Raw genomic sequence first — 21,225 nt, 5'->3', positions numbered from 1 at the left:
TGCCTTGGATTGATCAGTTAGTTACAGCAGAGCAGTAGCTGGTCACCAAACTCTGTGGAGCTTTGTAAAAACAAGCGCAAAGCAAATGTAAGCAAATGGAATTAAACGAATCAATAAAAATCTCAAAAACTGAGCCCTGTTCCATTAACCTTCTATCAGATGAGTGCTAACTGCATGTTCCTACCATGAGGATGCAGGGAACCCTCTCCAACAAAAGAAAGCCTGGTTCTAGTGCTCAAGTTACCCAAACAGAACTAAATTCAGTAGGTCTGTATCTAGTCTATGCTACAGCAATTAAAGTGCAACAAACCAGAAAAAGCATCTCAAATAGGCAATGGTACAATAAAAAAATACAGTTCAAAAGTGCAATACAACAATAAGATCTACTTAGGTTTTGTAGAGAATAGTAGACACCTTGGACTGATCAGATGTTAAAGCTATTTGGAGCTAATAATACCTTTAAGCCCATAAAGGACGTCACTATCTATCAGGACACATCTGCAGATTATAAGTAAAGGGGCATAAAGCCTGTATATTCAAACTAGATTACATTAGTAATACAGATATAAGGTAACTACAAAAAAAGGTCCTTGTAAACTTTCATCAGGGACTTCAGGGGGAACTGTTAGACTGAGGGTTTTCACTGTATTCTTAGTGAGTTCACTATAGTACATTAAGATAGAATAATATCCCTGAAAATATAGAGTCAGACTTGTGTTTTCATGTATGCATTCAGTTTCAGGGAAAGACAGTTCAGTAGAAAGGAAAATATAATCTTGCTGGATAAGCATGAGATGTGCAGAAACAGTTCCCATGGAAAGCTACAGAATGTTCCTTTTTCAAATGAAAGATGTATGTACTTGCAATGGAATGCTAGATAAATAATAGACTGTGATGTACATGCAAGACAAGGCTTGGAAACCAAGGCTAAAGAGGCATGTAAAACATTACAGGGTTTTATTATTATTAGGAAATACTTCAGACATGGTCATTTGAGTCAGGTCAAGGTAGATTTGGGGCTGATATGCAAAAGGCCTTTGCAGTTGCAGACTGAGTATTAAAATAAGGTTAAATATCCAGCATTATTCAGGAGGAAAAGTCTGTTTCAGTTGATGAGGAAAAGTCTGTTTCAGTTGATATTATTCAGGAGAATCAGAATATACGTGCAGACATTTTTGACATATGTATCAGCAATGTCACTGTTATCCAGCATTCCAGAATTTCTAAAGACTGTTATTGCTTATCAGCACTGTTATTAGAGACAGTATTTGGATATTGTTAACATCTGTTAAAGCATTCTTAATCAATCTACAGGGTGTACAGAATTAATTCTGAAAAGTATAAAAATACTTGGCCCATAAAGGAGAGACTGGCACCTGTTCAGCACAAGTTTGGGTGATTAACAGATAAATACATTTATTCCAGTTTCATTTCAGTTATTTCCAGTTAATTCCAGTATACGTCAGTCTGATCAATTCTTTCAGTCTATTGCTCAAGTGCATCATAACTGTATTAAAGTCAGCATATACTTACTGCCTTCTATTGTGTATGCAATAAAGTCTCTCTTTCTCCATATATATTTAAAATATAGACATACATATACTTATACACACACACACACACACACACACACACACACACACACACACACACACACACACACACACATATATGTATATATATATTAGAAATATATTAAAAATGTATATATATTAGAAATTGAACTATGATATATGAGTAGCCCACACACATGGCCTCAACCTGGTCTGTGACATTAATAGGAGTTGTTGGTGGGACAGATTTGTGTCCCAGACACTCCCCCATCTGTGGACTAGACTCCCTCTCCATGTCAAGCAGAGTACCTCTTTACCCCTTTTTAGGAGCAACCTGGATAACTGGATGGGAAATAGAAAACACATCCCTGGGATTCCACCAGTGTCCCGGCTGGACAGGGGCATCGAGTACTGATTTGTCTAAACATGGGCTAAACTCTTGGCTAGGCTTATAAGGGCCTCAGGGCCAATAGCCTAGTAACTTCCTATGATCCTATGTGTCTATGTTAATGGCTTTACTGTGAAACGCAGCATTTCTATAGTACCTACATTGACTGAGTTACATATACTTCCTGGGTACTTACCAAATATAGGATTCTGATATAATATACTCTACTGTAGATTAGATATGGTATATGTACAGGTTGTAGTTGGAATTCCTTCTGTGTCAATAGCCTTAAGCACATAATGCTAAGGTGTGCAAGACTGATTGCCACTTCCCTTCAGGAATGTCTGCCTGTGTGACTTCCAAATGTGTTCCTGCAGTGATTCCCTTCTTTTTTCCTTCTTCAAGTTTGTGTGATCAAGGAGTTGGCATGTATAACTCTGGAGAGTGTGAAGGTGTGTGCCTCCAACATAGGAGTAGCATGGGGGTTTAGATGCATGGGATTTTGCCATTCAAAATTTTTTAGTAGGACTTTAAGATATTTGTATCATTTGCGAAGAACTGTTCTCAGCAGGTCTGCAATGAAAATAAGGTCTGACCATGCAAATACAAATATATGTATACATACATACACAAAATTAAAAATAAATAGGTTGCACTTATAAAACTAGTCCATTACAATAGTTTATTTGGTATATCAGTTTATTATTCTAGAAATGAGCATGCAATATAACAAGAAATGCATCTTTTTTATGGATTTACTTATTTACTTTGGTAAGGAATGAAAGCTGTGCTTTTCTGTTTATTTTATTAATTTCCTAACTGACTAATCTTATGAGCCCTATTTCAGGGGAACTTGTGAACAATTCCTAAGCAGCTTGCACATAATCCTGCAGTGGACAAATTGAGTCAAAGGGAACTTAATCCTGGATGATAGAATGGATTTATTAGAACTTCATAGTCTTAGCCTCCTCTGCTAAACTGCCAGTTAGTGGTATGCCAATACAGAAATCAGTCAGAAATGATTTATGTTAATATATTGAGGGAAAAAAAGCATAACCTAGACAGGCCATCATGGATTTGTACTTACTTTATCTATTGATATCTGTTTAACTGAAAAGTCAGACTGATTACTAGTACCCGTTTTTAGCAGAGACCCAGGGAAAAAAAAGCTGCACAGATACATTTACAGAGAGACATAGTGATAGTAATGACTATAAAATAATAATAATAATAATAATAATAATAATAATACATTGGACCACAGTTATACCATATAGTATACAATGATATCAAATGTCTGAGTAAAGGTTATAATGGTATCTAAGGTTTTACCAAATATAATGTATTATGTTACATGACACTGCAGTAATATATGAAGGCAGAGTGAAAACGTTGGAGACTCAGTGTCAGTGTAAGCTCACAGAGGAAGTGTATAGTAAAGCTTTTCATTGAGACATAAACAACATATTACATGGAGCCAGAATATTGTAGTGATATCAAAAATGAGTTTCAGATAATCAGTCACACCTATGTGCGCACACTCACTCACTCATTCACTCACACACACACACACACACACACACACACACACACACACACACACACACACACACACACACACACACACACACACACACACACACACACACATACCAACACACACAGACACGCATGGGTGTTGCACTGATCTGACAGACCGAAGTTGGACATAGATAGGTTCATAGGTAGGTACTAGGCTATCTGCCAAAGGGCCTACGTAAGCCTAGCCAACAAGGTTCCCTGGCGTACGCCACCCAAGAAAGTTATTTTCCTGTGCTACTGTCAAGCAGAGACACAGAAGTGATCCCCGGGGTGTATTTCCTATTTCCCATTCACTCATCAAGATTTTTCTTGAAGAGTGCTAATAAAGACCTTTGCTTGACATAGATGGGTAGCCTGTTCCAATGTATGGGAAGTCTCTGGGATAGGAATCTATAGGATGATATAGTGAAGACGAAATGTGTATAAATTATGATATGTGTCATTAGTAATTTTAAACAGAGAAGGAATAATAGTGAGAAGACATGGTAGCAAGATGTGGATGAGAGGATATGGATAAAGGCAGGATGAGAATGGAGTGAGATAGGAGGCGATATAGTGAGGAAGAGATATGTGTATACTAAGAGCTTTTAAATAGAGAAGGAAGAGTAGTAGGGGACAGAGGCAGAGACAAGTCAATGGGATGAATTAGAGAATATTTAGTGAGAGATTGAGAGCAGGAGAGGAGAGATGGAGAACAATTTTAGAGTATAGTTGCTAACAGAGGAAGATAAGGATATGATGATATTCTATATGTAAAGATAGTGAAAAGGAATACAATCTGATGTAGAAAAAGAACAAAGTCAATAGTCTGAGAAGAATTTTTTGGTAATGCCGTAAATGACTAAAGCATAGGTATAGACCTGACTGGTGAAAGGATACTTTTTCAAGTTTTGGCTATATAGTTAAAGACTGAATGATATAGGTTCATAGGTGTGTACTAGGCTAATGGCTCTGGAGCCTTTACAAGCCTAGCCCATAGAAGTGCCCTGGCATCGTGCCACCTGATGTTAGTTCCCAGTGTCTCTATCAAGTAGAGCCACTGGAGTGATCCCCGGTTTGAACTTTCTATTTCCTATCCACTAATCAAGATTTCTCTTGAAGAGGGCCAGTGAGGTGCTCTGCTTGACATGTATGGGAAGTCTATTCCAAAGCATGGGCAGTCTCTGGGTTATGAACCTGCCCTCCAGCATGTTCTGTTGATTGTGGTAATGAGGTTGAGGTCTCTGGAGCATGTAGTGCAGAGGGATTGGGATTTCTTTAGATGTAGCATTTCTAACAGAGCTGGGTCAGACATGGCTTTGTAAGTCAAGCAGAGATTGCCTCTTAGTAGATGATATGAGACAGAGAATAGCTGGAGTCTTTTGAGTCTGTCCATGAAGGACATGTGTTTAAGGCCTAGGATCCTCTTCATGAGGTACTTTTGTGGCCTTTACAGCTCTTGCATGTGTCTAGTGAGGTACATGCCAAATGGGGCATTATACTCGATGACTGGCCTAATGAGGGAAGAGTAGAGAGGGATGATGACCTCTTTCTTCCTGGATGCAAAACCCTTGGTAATGAGATGTGTCACATAGAAGGACTTTCTGACCACAGTGGCAATGTGGTGGTTGAAGGACAGGTTGCTGTCAATCTCTGTCCCCAAATCTCTTATAACACCTTATGTGGGCTCACATCAATGTGGTAATTAGTGAAAACTGAATGGTTTTTAGAATGGTTAATTAATTAATTAATCAATTATTGTTTTATACCAGCCCACTATTGGTTTAGTATTTAAGAGATGTATTTGTCAAACTTTAATTGTCTCTGAAGAAGTCTCAGAAGGGAGACGAAAGCGCTAAGTCTATTGTAACTGTTTGTGCTGTCGTGTTACTTGTTAATAAATCGATTTTTAGTACATTGGATTGACTCCGGCAAATCATTACTTCTTTGTGTGGGAGGACTACCTTCATTGCTCTCGGAGCAGGCTGTTGGGACTTTGGAAAACTGAGTTTTTCCCAAAGGGGATGACACATTTTTTAGCATTAAGCTTAAGGCCTCTTTATCAACACCAGTCATTGGTCTCAGTGAGGCCTTTCTGTAAGATGTCTACATCAATTGGGGAGTTAATAATTGCTCCCAGCTTGCAGTCATCTGTGAACCTGGTCAGCCAGAGTCCCTCTGTATTAACCTGGACTTCTGAGAAGTAGATGCCAAACAGGAGAGGACCCAGGACCGATCCCTGTGCGACTCCACTGTGACTGGTCGGCAGTCTGACTTGGAGTCTGCTACTTTCACAATGGTACAACCCAACCCCCCAGGGATATGATTCTCACACATGCACACACACATTGGACAGCACCGAGATTAGAACCCCTACCTATCTAGTTATTTGTACTACAGTGTTACTTAGTTACCACATGCACCATGGAGTTTATAAAGTCATCACTTCTAAGTCTGGAACCCAGACTCCTGTGCACTACAATCACAGCAATATACCTCTACACCATCTGAACTGTAAATAATTAGCTCACACAAGTCTCAAACCCAGGACCCTGTACACTATAGTTAGAGCAATGTACCACTATGCCATTTGAGATTTATAAATGGATACCTGCTTTTTTTGTCAGAAGATCTGAGAAATTACATGCACTCACATTCCTAAAAGCTAACAGATAAGGCTTCACATTATTGTTTCTCTCAATATACTGTGTGCTGGGCTGTAGCTTCAGCAACCCCATGCTGTTCTCCACAGGGTCAAACTTCATTGTCAGAAACAAATTTTACTCGTCCGCACTGTGCTGTATGAACACACAAGAGCTATACATCTTTAGGTAGCTTCTAATGCCTTCTGAATGTCAGAATTATCAAACCTCTAAAACCATAGGATCTTAACAGCAGATTTGTTTTTATAAATAAAAATGGCCAGGCTATTTTTTTTTAAATAATAACACTAATTTTGCAGAGAGAGAAAGATGCTTTGTAAATCTGACTAAAAGGACCAGTAAATTCCTAAACATTAACTGTAATTTCATTCTAAATGTTAGCACATCATGAGGATTAAATGTTCCATCCAAGAGACTGTGCAGTGATCATATGCTTCCAACATTGTGATGTTATATATATTTTTTTCTTTTCAGGTATAGAGTGGATTCCAAGCAGGGTCAGAGTTATTATCAGTGCAACCTTGGGTTACTCCTACACACTTGGACAACTGATCTTGGCAGGTTATGCTTACAAGATTCGTGAGTGGCGTTGGTTGCATTTTATTGCATCTGTTCCATTTTTCCTGTTTATCATTTGTGCCTGGTATGTGCATTTATAAGTAATTTTAACAAGGATGGTAGTGCATTATCTTGTATAGTATAACATAGTTATGAGCATCCAACAGTCACAGCTGAGTCTTTCAGACATTGTAAAATTTAACAAAATGATAACGATGCTGTCAAAGTGCTAGAATTTCATATCACACAGTGAAAGCTGGCATGACATTGCTTTGAATGCCTGCTCTGTAAGCTAAATTTGCTTAATGATCATTTGGGATCAATGATTCACAGAAAAACACAGCTGTAACAGAGAAGCAAAATAAAAAAAAAAAGTTGACAGAATTCCTCATGTCTTCAAATGTTGGGGAGTTACCAACTGTCATAAACATATTTGCAGTAATTGCACCTAAGTGTGACTTAGGTTTATTTCAGAAAAGTAATTTAATCTTTATCATAAATGGAACTTTGGATTCTATCTACATTTTACAGCAATGTTCTTAGAGACCATCTAACAATAATAGACTTTGATAATGCCATCAATAATTTTAGATATGAATTGTAATCTTAAAAGTTCAGTCTAATAATTCAGTACAGAGTAAGCAATCAGGTTTGTTGTTCATAGATCTGGATGTCACTGGAGCTTGTGATGCAAATATTCATTGAATAAACTGCTCATTTCTTTACTAATAGTATTTGAACTTAAAACCCACAATTTAAAGTACACCCACATGCAAATTCATCATACATCTAATTGCAATTTATTTATTAATCATTTTCGTTTTACTCAAATTTCTTTTCCAGACTGTGAAGTTAATTATTTTGAAAAACTAAATTAGAGATTCTGCATGCACTTTCAGTTTTTTTCATTTGTGAAACAAATGCTGACATTAAAATGAATTTCATAGAATCAGTGCTTGACATGTTCTGAACTCTGGTGGTATACATTTCTGGCAACACACTATCCAGCTTAATTAAGGAAATAAAATACCCCACCACAAAAAAGATAAACAGGGAGAGCTAAAGAGCTGGGGTAAGAATCAATAACATGGTGTACACTGCATAGAGTTACTACATAAGGGACACTACTTGCAGAGGCTTTGTGTGATCTAAAAACAATGTTCTGACACCGTGTGTCAGATGATTTTTTACAGTGAAATAAAGACAGTCTTGGTATTTAAAAGAATAAACATTAACACGTCTTGATGTGCATTTCCAAAGTGTATCTCGTCATGTACCACATCCAGCTTGTACATGGTGGAAGTCCTCAGAAGATCAACTTACTTTCTGTATATAAAGACCTCCTCTAAGCACTGAAGTGTGCTTTTTTTTTTCTTATGTAGCATGTGAGAGCATAGGTGTAGGGTGGTAATACCCGGTGCTTCTCCTTAGGATGGTATGAATGCTAGAAGTGACTTTTTTTGCTCCACAGCATCTCAGCATAGCTTTGAGAGGCACTACATTCTGAGAGTATCACTGGGTGCCAAACAGCTACATCTCTGATCACAGGTACCTAAATCAAATATGGCTGCCTGGTCCTCATCCACTTTGCTGGATCTCTAGTCCATTGATTACATTACAGTATTGGCTCATAATAATTTGATGTTCTTTTGCATTAATCACTGTTAGAACATTCCATTGTGTAGTTTGCAAACCATTGTAATATTGTCTGTGACTACTGAAATGAGCCTAGAATAGTGGGTGTGGTACTACTTTGGAACAGCTGACCTGTTAGTGTACTTGTCAAAGAGTACATTTTCAAACTTTCCCATCTGTCTACATTTGCAAGCTGAGTCTTGTTATGTAGCTTATGGCTGCTGCTGCTGTCTTTCCCTCTTGCTTTCTTTTTGTTTTGTTTCTGCTGCCTTACAAGTAAAGCTATTAACATATATGGAGGTACAGTCATGTTTGTGGGTCTACTACAAATGGTTACATGCTAGCAGGTTACAACACTCTTGCTGTCTGCCACTTGTTCTAAATACCAAGGGTCCTACCTCCCACTAGCCCAATCCTAGGTAAGCAAGTAACCCTTCCATCACCCAACCTTACTAAGCTGTGTAGTCCTAAATGAGACCTAACTATGTCCCTAAAACTCCCAGTCACTCCCTAACCCTAACAGTAACACCCCCTTCTGCTCCCGAACCATAAAGTCCCCAATTGCTCCCTTAATCTAAAACTCTAGTCTTCCCACCCAAAACCTAATGCCAATGATTACCACCTAAACATAAAACTCTACTCCGACTCCTAAACCCTAAACTTCATTCCCAGTCCCTAAACCTCCCTAAACATAAATTCCCAGTCACTCCTTAACTATTAACTCTCCTCCCACTCCCTAAGCCTAAAACTGTCCCCATCTCCCTAACCCTAAAACTCTCACTCAACTCCCTAAACATGTATCCCATTCCTGATAGCTGCCTGAAGCCCTAAACTATACTCCCACCCCTTACAATCCTTCCACATAGCTCCCACACTAACGTTGCTGAAACCTGGCTTCTGTGTTAGATCAAGATGCAGCAGTTCCACACACATTCTCTCTCTCTCTCTCTCTCTCTCTCTCACACCTTGCCCAAAAATGTAGTCAAGTTAGAGCATGAGTTGCAGTCTATGATAGCTATGACACCTATGTTATTAACTGAGTGAGTGGTCTTTGAGCACCTGGGACTACATTAGCAAACATGTTAGAGGGATTAGATCTACAAAGTTGCTAAATGCAGATGATGTAGCATTATAGGCAGACACTAAGCAAGAAATTCATCAAGGGATAGGGGTATGAATTGCAAAACTGAAGGCACATGGGATGAAACTGAGTACAGATAAGACAGTTGTAATGGCAGAAAATGATGGGAGTTCAGAAGAAGCTGAGAACTGAGACAAAGGGAAAAGTAATCTAACATATTCACAGCTTCAAGTATCTGGGACGGTGGGTGAGGAGAAGGGAAGTCTGAATGAGGACTTCAAAGCTAGAATCAGAGGGGCTGCAGCCAAATGCCATGGAGTGTAGGCTGTTCAATATGTCAGAAGAATGCCAAACAAGATGAAAAGTAAAGTGTACTAAACAGTCGTGTGATCAATACTACTGTATAGTACAGAAACCTGGGCAGTAAAGGCACAACAGTTGAGGAAGCCAGAGATGATGGAGTTGAAGAACCTGAGATGGGTGGTAGGATACACACCGTGGGACAGACAAAAAAATGAGGACATAAGAGCAAAAGCCAAAGTAGCTCAAATTGCAGAAAAGCTCAATGAGAACAGAATATTGTGGTTTGGGTACATGTGCAGAAAAGCAGGAGGCAATCTGGTGAAGAAGATTTGGAACAGACAAAAATAAGGCAAGAAGAAACAAGGGCATCCTGCAAAGAGGTGGATGGATTTTGTGAGAGAAGACTTGCGACAGTCAGGCATGAGTTTTGAAGAAGGCAGAAGAGTGGCACTGAATAGAGAAATATGGTGACAGTTGACATAACACCCCGATCCCACGTAGAAAATGGGAAAAAGTACATATATATGTAAACAGACAAACACACACACAAGCACACAAGCTGACATGCACACAAGTGTATATATGTTATTTGATAGAACTATAAAAAGTTCCAGCACTTAGGCATACTACAGAGATTGAATCACAACAATTCAAAAACACAAGAGTTTGAATCAAGATTCAAAAAACAAAACAAAACAAGACAAAGGGCAGGATTGACGAAGGCTTGCACGGAGTCTAAGAGTAGTGTAAGACTCCATGCAGCCTTCGCGATCCAGGAACAGCCCAAAGTCCGTGTAAGAGACCAGCTAAAACGTCTCTTACACGGAGTGGGCGTGGATAAGCTAATCACCTCACTTGCAGCCGAATAGCATGCAAATGAGGTTGATTAGCAATCCAGGAAGCCCAAAACAGCCCATGTAAGAGCCGTTTTACCTGCAGAAATGTACTCAGTTGACAACTGAGTACGTTTCTGCAAAAACCACAATGGAGCCATGTCAGCTCCAAATAAAGGGTGCATATGTGTCAGGCAGCATGCCAATGTACAAATATGTGGCCATTGGCAAGGTAGCCTGATACAAAAGTAATAAAAATATAATTTTTTTTTCGGCGATCGCTGATGTTTAAACCCAGCGCAGCCCCGCGCAAATGGGCTGCGCTGTATAAAACATAAAAATGAAGGTTATAAACCCACAAATGTGGGTTTTATGCAATACATGGATTTACAATGCAGGGACCAGCAGACCAAAAACAACATGGCCACCGCTTAGTGGTTGCTAAGGGGAAGCTGAATCTAAGACATGTAACTAAGCATTAGTAGGCAATCTGATGCAAATGAGTGTTAGGATACTGAATTCCACTGTCACATAGCAAATGAGCACATTCTGAGTAGTGTAAGAGTTACAGAAGGGGAGGAACAGAGTAGGAGATAGGTGACATCACAGGGGAATGGCAGAAAGAAATGCAGTTCATTGGAGGTCAAAGTTACATGACAGATGTCAGACACATATCATGGAAAGAGGAGTGCCACAACATAAGCATGGGAAAGTCAAGAAATGGAAGGTGTACACTGTTGCCTACACCAAAGTTTCTTGCTGGGCGTATGCGACGTGCACGCCATGAAGTGCGAAAAAGACAGTGTGCGTGCAAGGCAGACTGAGCATGTGGGAGCATGTTGGTAGATGTTTAACACTGTTTGCGCGGGTGTAGCGCGTAGGGCAGACTTAGCATGTAGAAGCCTGTTGGCAGACCTGTAACAAAAATTTAAACTGGTGTGGCGCCACAATACGACTAACCGTAAGCAGGGGCACCCAAAGCCCGTAGAATTGATGCAGCTGTCCCTGGGGAAACCGAAGGAAAAGGAACAAAGAAATTTGTAGGAAGTTAGGGGGGAATACCTTTGGGTTACCCCCACCAAAAAGGTGGAAAAAGAATTAACATTGGGTTTTAAAAATATTGGGGGGGAACTAACCCTGTAAAAATACACTTCTGATATAAAGGAAAAACAGGGGGGGAATTGAATACGGGCAAAAAAAGCATTCATTAGGAAAGTTACATGACAGTTCAGCACTACATGGAAAAGAAACAAAAAAAAGAAATGGGGCCTGTTGTAAAAAACCGCCACCTTTTGGGGGCAAAATGGGTGGGAAATTTGGAAAGAAAAAATGGGATAATTGAATGGGGATCCATGAGACCCCGGGCCCCCCAACCAGAAAAAGGGGGGTCAGAACTCCCTGTGGCGCCAAAAAATCCCAAAGAAGGTAAAAGCAAGTAAAAATTTGCAGTCATATAGCGGGTGGAAACCTAGATGTTGGATACTAAAAAGAGAAAAATGAGCCCTATTTTTTGGGGGTAGCACTGACCATTTACCCACCCCCCCAAAGAAACCCCAAGTAAAAACCCCTTCTTAAAAAACCCCAAAATTTTTTTATTCCAAGGGGACCAATTTGCTTTGGGAGATTTAAACCCAGCTTTCCAGGGATGGCTTACCTTTTCCCCGGGAAGGGAAAGGCTTTGATAAACCTTTGTGGAAAGGGCTGAAAAGCAACCCCCATAGAAAACTTTGGGGGAAAAACATGGGAATGTCCAAATAGAGGGAAAACCCCAATTGCATTAAAGGCCCTCCCAGTTAGAAAATTTGGCAGGCGAAAGTAATCCTGAAGCACAAACTCCCGGGTTTCCCAATTCTTCGGGAAAAAGGAAAAAAAAAATGAGACCATATTGCAAACCCCCAGCCGGGAACTGAAAATAAAATTGGGTCCCCTGTCAAAAACTTTGGAAATGCACAGTTGAAGTAAACCCAACCCCTTACAAAAGGGAACCCCCCACTGTCCTAAACCCTCATTAATGCCCAAAATCCAAAAAAGGTTTTAAAAATTAAAATTAAACCTTATTATGGAAGGAAACAACCGGGGAAAAGGGAAGTCCGATTGAATCAATTCCAAGGGGCTGGAAGATTTTACTTAAAATTATGAAAGGTTTACACACCAAGGGTATTGTCCCTATACTGTTTCTACAACCTAACTGCAATGCCCTATGGATGTCCCTACTAACCCCAGCATTTAAAGACCTCAAAGGCCCTTTACCAAGGGTAAAGGCTCAATAGCATATGCTGCCTGGTTGACCAGCGATCAGTACTACCAAGAGGCATCAGTGTTGAAAGCATTCAACCATAAACATGTACCAAATCAAAAGGAGCTAGTGAGGAGCACCTCCAAATATGGATGGCAAGGTACTGATGCAAAAGAAATTTGGTCCACTTTCACCCATGGACTAAAAAGGTTGACACGGGGTTTTCACAAACATGCAGGGAACAAAACAAATCCACTAGAGGTGCAAGGAACTGAGTCAACATTACAGTGAGCTAGTTGATCAGATTAGATACAATTACGCACTAAGAAATCCAAGGCTTGAATGAGGTAGAAGGTGGAAAAGAATGTGACATCACAGGGGAATGGTAGAAAGAAATGCAGTTCATGAGGTAGTTACATGACAGATGTCGACACATATCATGGAAAGAGGAGTGCCACAACATAAGCATGGGAAAGTCAAGAAATGGAAGGTGTACACGGGCCTACACCAAAGTTTCTTGTGCATGCAAGCGCATGAAGCGAGTAGACAGGGGCCGGGGAAGCACATGGGGAGCATGTTGGTAGATGTTTAACACTGTTTGCGTGGCGGTGTAGGCAGACTAGCATGTAAGCCTGTTGGCAGACCTGTAACACTGTTTGAGCTGGTGGCGCTTTAAACTAAGAAATTCTGAACCTGTAAGCATTGTGCACGAAAGCATAGCATTTTCTGTACAGCTCTCCCTGAGGAAACAGAAAGGAAAAAGGAAGCAACAGATTTAGTAGGAAGCTAGCAGGGAATACTGCTGCAGCTAGCAGGTGAAAACAATTAAAAGCAGGCAATTACACAGGCAGACTAGTAGCTCAGCCCAACACTTAAAACTCTGCAAACAGCAGTGAAAGATGTTTCTCTCAAGAGACACTGCAAGACAGGAGTAAGCTATTAGAAGTGAAAACTGAAAAAGCTGAACTCAGAGCAGAAATGTTAGAGGCTGCCATAGCTGTCATAATGAGACATAGGCGACTTGCTGAGGGTGGTGACAATGCAGATGGTGCCAGACAACCCACAGTGAGGAGACGGAGAAGAGTGTACAGGCCCAGGGTCACCTACCACGGGTTACATGAGCTGGAGATAGTAGAGCTATAGAGTGGACAGAGACCTCCTGCAGCAAATAGTGGAGCTGTGCAGGCCACACACAGAACCAACAGAGGGGAACCCATCCCAGTGGAAACCAAGGTATGTGTTGGCCTAAGAATACTAGCAACAGGTACCTTCCAGAGACCAACTGGTGATATGATGGGGATATCACAGGCATCAGCCTCCAGGGTACTGCACCAGTTTCTGGATGCCATGTCAGCACATGTCGGTGATTATGTATATTTCCCCAATGCCCGTGAGGTATTGGCCAGCAATATGATCTCTTGCTGCGGAATCCCTATGGGGGTTCAATGACTCCCCAAAAAAAGCCCGGGGTGACGGGGGGGCCTAAAACCCCGGGGGTTCCCCCATAACTCCGGGGTTTTTACCCCAGGGCTAAAATGAATGTGTTGCGGGTCCCGGGGAGCTACCATGATTCCCACAGGCATTTGCGTGTAAGCATTTCCAAGGGGGACATCCCCAGGCACCTGTATCGGTTTGCAGGGACCCGGGGCTGAAAACCCCCTAAAAACCACACCCCTAAAGGAAGCAAAATGAGGAACCAAAACAGAAAAAACGGGGTTTTTCCTGGGTTTCCCGGGTTCTGGACCTCGGGGACCTTGAGTAAAAATTGAAAAATTTAGGGTTGACGACCCGCCGGTTTATAATTTTTCCCCCAAAACCTTTTGGGGAAAAAAATAAAAATGAAACAAAATTGAAAAAACATGGGGTAACTGACAATGCCAGTTTAAAACCCCCAATTGCAACTAAAGGGTAGGAAAAATTTTAAAGTCTTCAGTAAGAAATCTCACCAACGGGAACCCCACCCGGTTAAAACACAAATTGAATCCCCCAAAAAAAAAAACAAAAAGGGTAACAATTCCACAAGGGGAAAACCAATGAGGAAGGAAACCCAGGGCCTGGGCAAAGTTTACAGCGGGAAAGTACACCCATTCCAACAGGAAACCCCCCCGCCTGGACCTTTTAATAAAAAGTACCATTCCCAAACGGGGTCTTTTCCCCAAAAAAGGGCCTTATAAAAATAATCGGGGACCGGGGCCAAGGGAAAGAAACCTTATTAAAAAACCCCAGTTAAAAGACCCCAAAGGCCCTACAAAAAGGATAAACCCCAAATTTTTGCAATCTGTTTCAAAACCCCAAACAACAATGCCCCGGGTGATTTGCAAGGCCATTTAAAAGATAAAAGGCCTGAAAAAAAAAAAAAAAAAAAAAAAAAAAAAAAAAAAAAAAAAAAAAAAAAAAAAAAAAAAAAAAAAAAAAAAAAAAAAAAAAACAAAAAAAAAATAAAACAAATAAAAAAAAATATAAACGAAAAAAAAAAAAAAAATGAAAAAATCCCACAAGCTGGGCAGAAGGGAGGTAACAGGCCTACAAAAAAAAACCCGGCGGGATGAGGGGGTTTTGGGCGAGTAACAGGGCCCCAAGAAAAATGGAATGAAAAAATTGTAATGTACCTTCCCGGTTGTACCCAAAAGCATGAAAAAACCGTGGCCTTTAAAAAAGGTTTGCCTGTGGTTAAAACCCCCCCCCCCAAAACCCTGAAATTTTCCCCAGGAAAGGTAGCATGTCCGAATAAAGTTTGGGGGACCAAAAAAGGACCCCCCCATGGGGGTTTTGGGGAATCCTGCCCCAAAACATTTTTACCCATTTAAAACAGCATTAAGGCAATAGGGCAAGCCACACAACTGCACGCAAGTCAAATATTTCAAGAATGCAACAGTAATTTAAATAAACTAAAAGGTGAACCCAAGCAGAATGAGGTCGCATGCTGCACATGAGACTAAACGTAGGGGGACAAGCTGGTCCGACCCCTGGGAATTGCCCAGGTACCCACGGGGACTGGCTGAATTTGCAAGATACAAACCTCCCAATAGCTAGCTGCAGCCCACAAAGCCACAGAGGGAACCACCGTGGATAGCATGTGCAAGAATTGCAGATTAAGTACCCTGGTATAATGTCACATCCAGTCCAGTACTACATTTGAGCCTGGGCACAGGTGATAGTATTTTCCCCAATGTGCATGAGCTATTGGCGAGCAATATGCATCTCTTCCAGCAAATACGGGAATACCCTGAGGTAGTGGGTGCAATAGACTGCAGCACCATCAAAGCACCAGCGTGAGCGGGTAGGGCCTACTTTAAACCACAAGGGTTTCCCCTCCATCAACTGCCAGGTCGTGTGTGATGCCCAGGGCATAATAATGAATCTGTGTGCTGGCTGTCGTGGGAGCTACCATGATTCCCACATGTGGCATTTGGCAGCTGTACCAGACATTTGAGAATGGGCACATCCCAGACCGACAGCTACTGGGGGATCCAAGTTATGCACTGGAGCCGTGGCTGATGACACCCATCAGAAACGCACACAACCTGAACAGGAACCCCATAATGAGGCACACGACAAACATGTAATGTAATAGAGCGTGTTTGGGCTGCTACACGGTTCCGTGTCTGGACACATCTGGTGGAGCCTTGCAGTACACACCAACTACATGTACCCAAATTGTCATGGTATGTGCTATGCTACATAATATGATCTTGGAAAACAGCTGCAGCAGGACCAGCATAGGGCTGGGCCAAACAGCCCCACCATTGCCAAGGCCATCACAGGCAGAGCTGACTGGAGGAGGAACAACCTGAGCCTGCCCCAGTAGGCAGAAGGAGGCGTGCCCAGTATGCCCTGGCCTTGGCAAAGGCAACGATAGCACATACACTGGCTCAGTAGGAAGCCTAGGAATGATAGCGGCTCTGACTCACTCAAGTAATAACAGGGATGGCTAAAATGACATGAGCTGCTCACAAAGATGTACGGGGAGTGTAATATGTGCATCCGACAGAGGCAGCCCTGCAGCACCACCTGAGGCATGAATGCCATGTGTTAAGTAATGTAACACCATGTACTATATGCACACCTGAGGACCCTGACTCACTACCTCACCAAGCATCATGCCACAATATGACAATGAGATGATCAATCAATTGGCTGAAGTATGCAGTTATCAAAGGGGATCCAATGTGTGCCAGCCTGGGATGACATGCTGAGCATGACATGATGCTCCACTGCTGGCTGGGTCACCTATGGACCCTTAAAAAGGGGCTTTGTTCCCACATGTAATGGGAAGGTAAAAACCAAACCCCATCCATGGACGAAGGGATAAAACCCTGGGGTTTAAACCCAGGCAAACACGATGATGATCAAACCACCCAAGGGAAATTTGCGTGCAACAGAAAAGGGGTAAAGGGCTACAAAGACCCTCACACCATTCCCCCATACGGTGTCATAAAAACAGGAAAAAGCAAAAAAAGGGGGGGGGGACAGCAATAAGCAAATACACACCCATTGTCAACAAACATGGTAGAGGTCAAATGGCTTCCCCCAGATAGCTGCAAGTCTTCCCACAGGATGCACTCCTTCTAAACAGAAATAATCTCAAACAATTAATGGGATGAAAATACCCCAACTGGGTTTACTGACTGAGAAAAGTTAAGAATTAACCTGCCAGGACAAGACCTCCCAAGGGTCATTGTGTTTCAACATGGGTACTGAGCAAGAAGGATGCACGAAAAGAATAGATCCATGGTTCAAATCTACAAGTTGGGAACCTGAAACATGGTGTTTGTTAACGAGTGATCCTTAAGGTCAGGTGCAAATTCCCCAAACCTGTATCAGCACCAAACACGAGGAACTATACAACCTAATCAGCCAATGCATACAGGGATGATTGAACAGATAAAATGCAAGGTGAGAAGTCCTTGGCAACAAAAAATAAATGACATTTCTAAAATATGTCCAACAAAACCCAAAGGCCACCAAAAATTTTGAAACCCAGTCACGGGCCCAAAACAGCCCCCCCCAAAAAACAAATATGATGAACCTTTTCCCCAAACCACTGAAGCAAAACATAGGGGAAGGAAACCCCCCCAACAAACCCGCCCTAACCTATCACAACTGAACCAAAGAAACCGAAAATTCCCGGGGGCCCCAAATTAAAACAACAACCAAAGGTAAAGCAGCCCCAATAAAAACCCAAAATAACAAAAAACAAAAGGGTGCAAACAGCACACCAAAAAAACCCGAACAGATTCCAAAAGAACACCCCCCGGGAAACAAAAGGGAAAGGGTAAGAAGTTTCCGAAATAAACCCAATCCAAAAGTCCCCCAAGCAGGAATAATGGTAATACCAGGGGGAAGCCGGATACCCCTACAGAAAAGGGAACAATTTCCTTGTTAGTGGGGGTGAGATGGCCCTTTCCCAGAAAAATTCCGGACCACACAAAAAAAGGATCAACAAGGGAAATAGTTTCCAAGGGGACCAACCCTGCGGGATTTGTTGAAGATCGGTTTCCAGGGAGGGCCAGGACCTTGGGTTTTGGATGGTTGCCTTTTCCATGGCCTAGGAAGGCTGAAAACCCCCTCCAAAACATAGGAAAAACTAGAAGTGGCACCAATCCGGAAACCCAATAGTGTCCGGGCCCCCATTAAAAAAATTCGTGCACAAACCAGGCTGTAAACCGGGCCAAACATACGGTTTCCCACACCATGGCCCAAAACCGGAAAAATAAAAAAGAACATATCAGCAACGAACCATGCAAATAAAGGCCGGGGTCCCCCCTTTGAACTAACAGCAAACGGACGTTTGGGCTGCAAAACCACATTACAAAAGGCCCCACCCACCCGGGTGAGGACCGCGTAAATTCCACAAAACCAAACAAGACCCCAAATTTACCAAAGTGGAAAATTATGTAATTTTGAGGAAGGGCAGAAGTTTCCCCCCCAAATTGGGGGTTTTTTGGAAACAGGGAAAAAACCAAAAAGGGGGTCCCCAAAACCCCAAAACCCTTCCGAAAGGAATGGGGTTTTTCCGAAATAAGTTAGGGGGTCCTCAAAAAAAAGGGGGGGGTTTTTGTTTAAACTGGGGGTTTTTTCCCCACGAAAAAAACCCCCCGGGATGATCCTTTTAAAATGTCCACCAAATAAAAGGCCCCAGACAAGAGAGTCCAAAATTTTTGTCCCCATGCTTCGTGAACAAATATGCTGTGTTGCCAAAATTGTGCAGGTGCATAAATATGACATCATGTCCATGCTGGTGGCCTGATGTACCCCTGATACGAAAGGACATAATGAGCTCCATAGCCAGGCCCGGGTTTGTGTTGCAGCATCCTTGATGTGCCACAGTGGTGATATTTTGTGGAATTATGTGATTCGGGGGCATTTGCAAAAAAAAAAAAAAAAAAAAAAAAAAAAAAAAAAAAAAAAAAAAAAAAAAATAAAAAAAAAAAAAAAAAAAAAAAAAAAAAAAAAAAAAAAAAAAAAAAAAAAAAAAAAAAAAAAAAAAAAAAAAAAAAAAAAAAAAAAAAAAAAAAAAAAAAAAAAAAAAAAAAAAAAAAAAAAAAAAAAAAAAAAAAAAAAAAAAAAAAAAAAAAAAAAAAAAAAAAAAAAAAAAAAAAAAAAAAAAAAAAAAAAAAAAAAAAAAAAAAAAAAAAAAAAAAAAAAAAAAAAAAAAAAAAAAAAAAAAAAAAAAAAAAAAAAAAAAAAAAAAAAAAAAAAAAAAAAAAAAAAAAAAAAAAAAAAAAAAAAAAAAAAAAAAAAAAAAAAAAAAAAAAAAAAAAAAAAAAAAAAAAAAGTGGTCCGCCCCAAAATGTTTGCCTTTTTAAACAGTCTTTAAAGGGCAAGGGGGAAAATGGGGTCCCCCGGGTCCTGCAAAGGTTTCATAAAATTTAATGTTCATTTAGTTGCTCCCATTTAAAAAAAAACCCATGTGTAGGGGGGTTGCCCAGGGCGGCCATTCAACATTTTTAGCCATGTGTAAAAAGTTAACTGGCATCCCACGGTTTGGGCCGGGGATCCCCCTTATAATTGTCCCATAGGTACGGCCAACTAAAATTGGGCCCATTTTGAAGGGAAAAAAAATGTACCAATCCCCAGGAACAAATAAAAAAGGGGAAATAGAAACGCAACTTGCCTAGCCATTGAACTACAAAAAAGTGTTGTCCCCCATGGAATAATAATGCCCCCTTCCAATGGGTGTTCCCTTACTTTTTAACAGAAGGAACCGGGGAACGGGATGTTCCTCATTACAAAATTCTTTGAAGAAAATCCTTTAACCCCCTAACAAAAGGTTTAATCAGAAAAGGGGGGGTTTTTGGGGCCTCAGCATCCTTACAGTCTTGATCAGCCCCTTGGGTGTACCTGGAACCCCCTAAATGAAAGCCCCACAGAAAAAATACAAAAAATAAAATGGGCGGGGAAAATATGTCCCAAATGGTTCCCCAAATGTTTACCCAGGAAAAATTTTGCCAGGGGGGCCCCCCCAGGAACTTTAAACCCAAACCCCTTTTCATTATGTGTTTAGTCCCGCTAAATTAACCCCTTTAAGGTTGAACCAGCCCAAAACAGAGAAGGGTGCATTCCATTAATTAAAACCAGAAAAGGGCCCCAAAGGTTGGGGGCTCCCCGGGATGTCCATGGACAGGCCAACATAAGGTTAATTTGAGACAAAATTCCAAATTTAAACCCCGTCAAGATCCACAAAAGGGCCAAAAAAACAGAAACTGGTGTACCCATGTGCAACTTGCAAAAAAACCCCCAAAAAAAGGGGCCCAAACCATAAATAATTTTACCCTTAATGAAATGAGCCCGGGGGAACAGGGAAAAATATCCCAGGAAAAACCCTTTTTTCACAGAAACATACCATAACCAAATCAGAAGGTTCAACTAGAAAGGGACATTGGCGAGCCTTTCATATAATTCCCTCCACCCCTTGGGCACTCAACTGTACCAAGGCCAAGTACTCCAGGAAAAACAGCTTGAATCTTGTGGTTTAACTAACAAAGCCCTAAAACCCACGAGGAAGCTGTGCCTGTTTAAGCCTTTAACATAATCACTGTGCACCTTGTTTGTGCTGCCGGGGAAAATGAACCCCAGATGACTTCATGGAACTGAAGGATAATAACACGGCCCCCCAGGGTAACCCATACAGTCCCAAACACCCTCACCCTTTAAAAAGGATTTATGAGTGAGGGAAAAGGGTTATCCGGGTATCATTTTGTCGGGAAGGGATTTAAACCATGTTTTAACTTTCCAAGGGTGCAAAAAACCCCCGGGGGCCATTGGAAACCTCCATAGGTTTGAAATGAAATTTTGGGGAAAAACAAATGGAAGCCTTTGTATCTACCAACATAATCCAATGGCATGCCCCTCCAACCAGGTTTTGGACATAAAATTGTAAACAGTATAGCTAAACCCCGGACGCCAAACTAA

The 21,225-nt window shown here is 41.1% G+C and overlaps 1 protein-coding gene across 1 annotated transcript in view; it reads left to right on the top strand.

Annotated features, from left to right (window-relative positions):
* The window catches only part of LOC122805336 (solute carrier family 22 member 6-B-like), a 489,073-nt gene that overhangs the window by 292,719 nt on the left and 175,129 nt on the right, over positions 1 to 21,225 (top strand). The window contains exon 4 of the mRNA XM_044075423.1: positions 6,639 to 6,807. Within this exon, the coding sequence (XP_043931358.1) occupies positions 6,639 to 6,807 (169 nt within the window). The remainder of the gene's footprint in view (positions 1 to 6,638; positions 6,808 to 21,225) is intronic.

The sequence above is a fragment of the Protopterus annectens genome, chromosome 6.part1, assembly GCF_019279795.1.
Source record: "Protopterus annectens isolate FY-2018-M chromosome 6.part1, PAN1.0, whole genome shotgun sequence".
NCBI classification, from domain to species: Eukaryota; Metazoa; Chordata; order Ceratodontiformes; family Protopteridae; genus Protopterus; species Protopterus annectens.
Note: the sequence above shows the minus strand (reverse complement) of the source record. Positions and strands in the feature narration are given on the sequence as shown.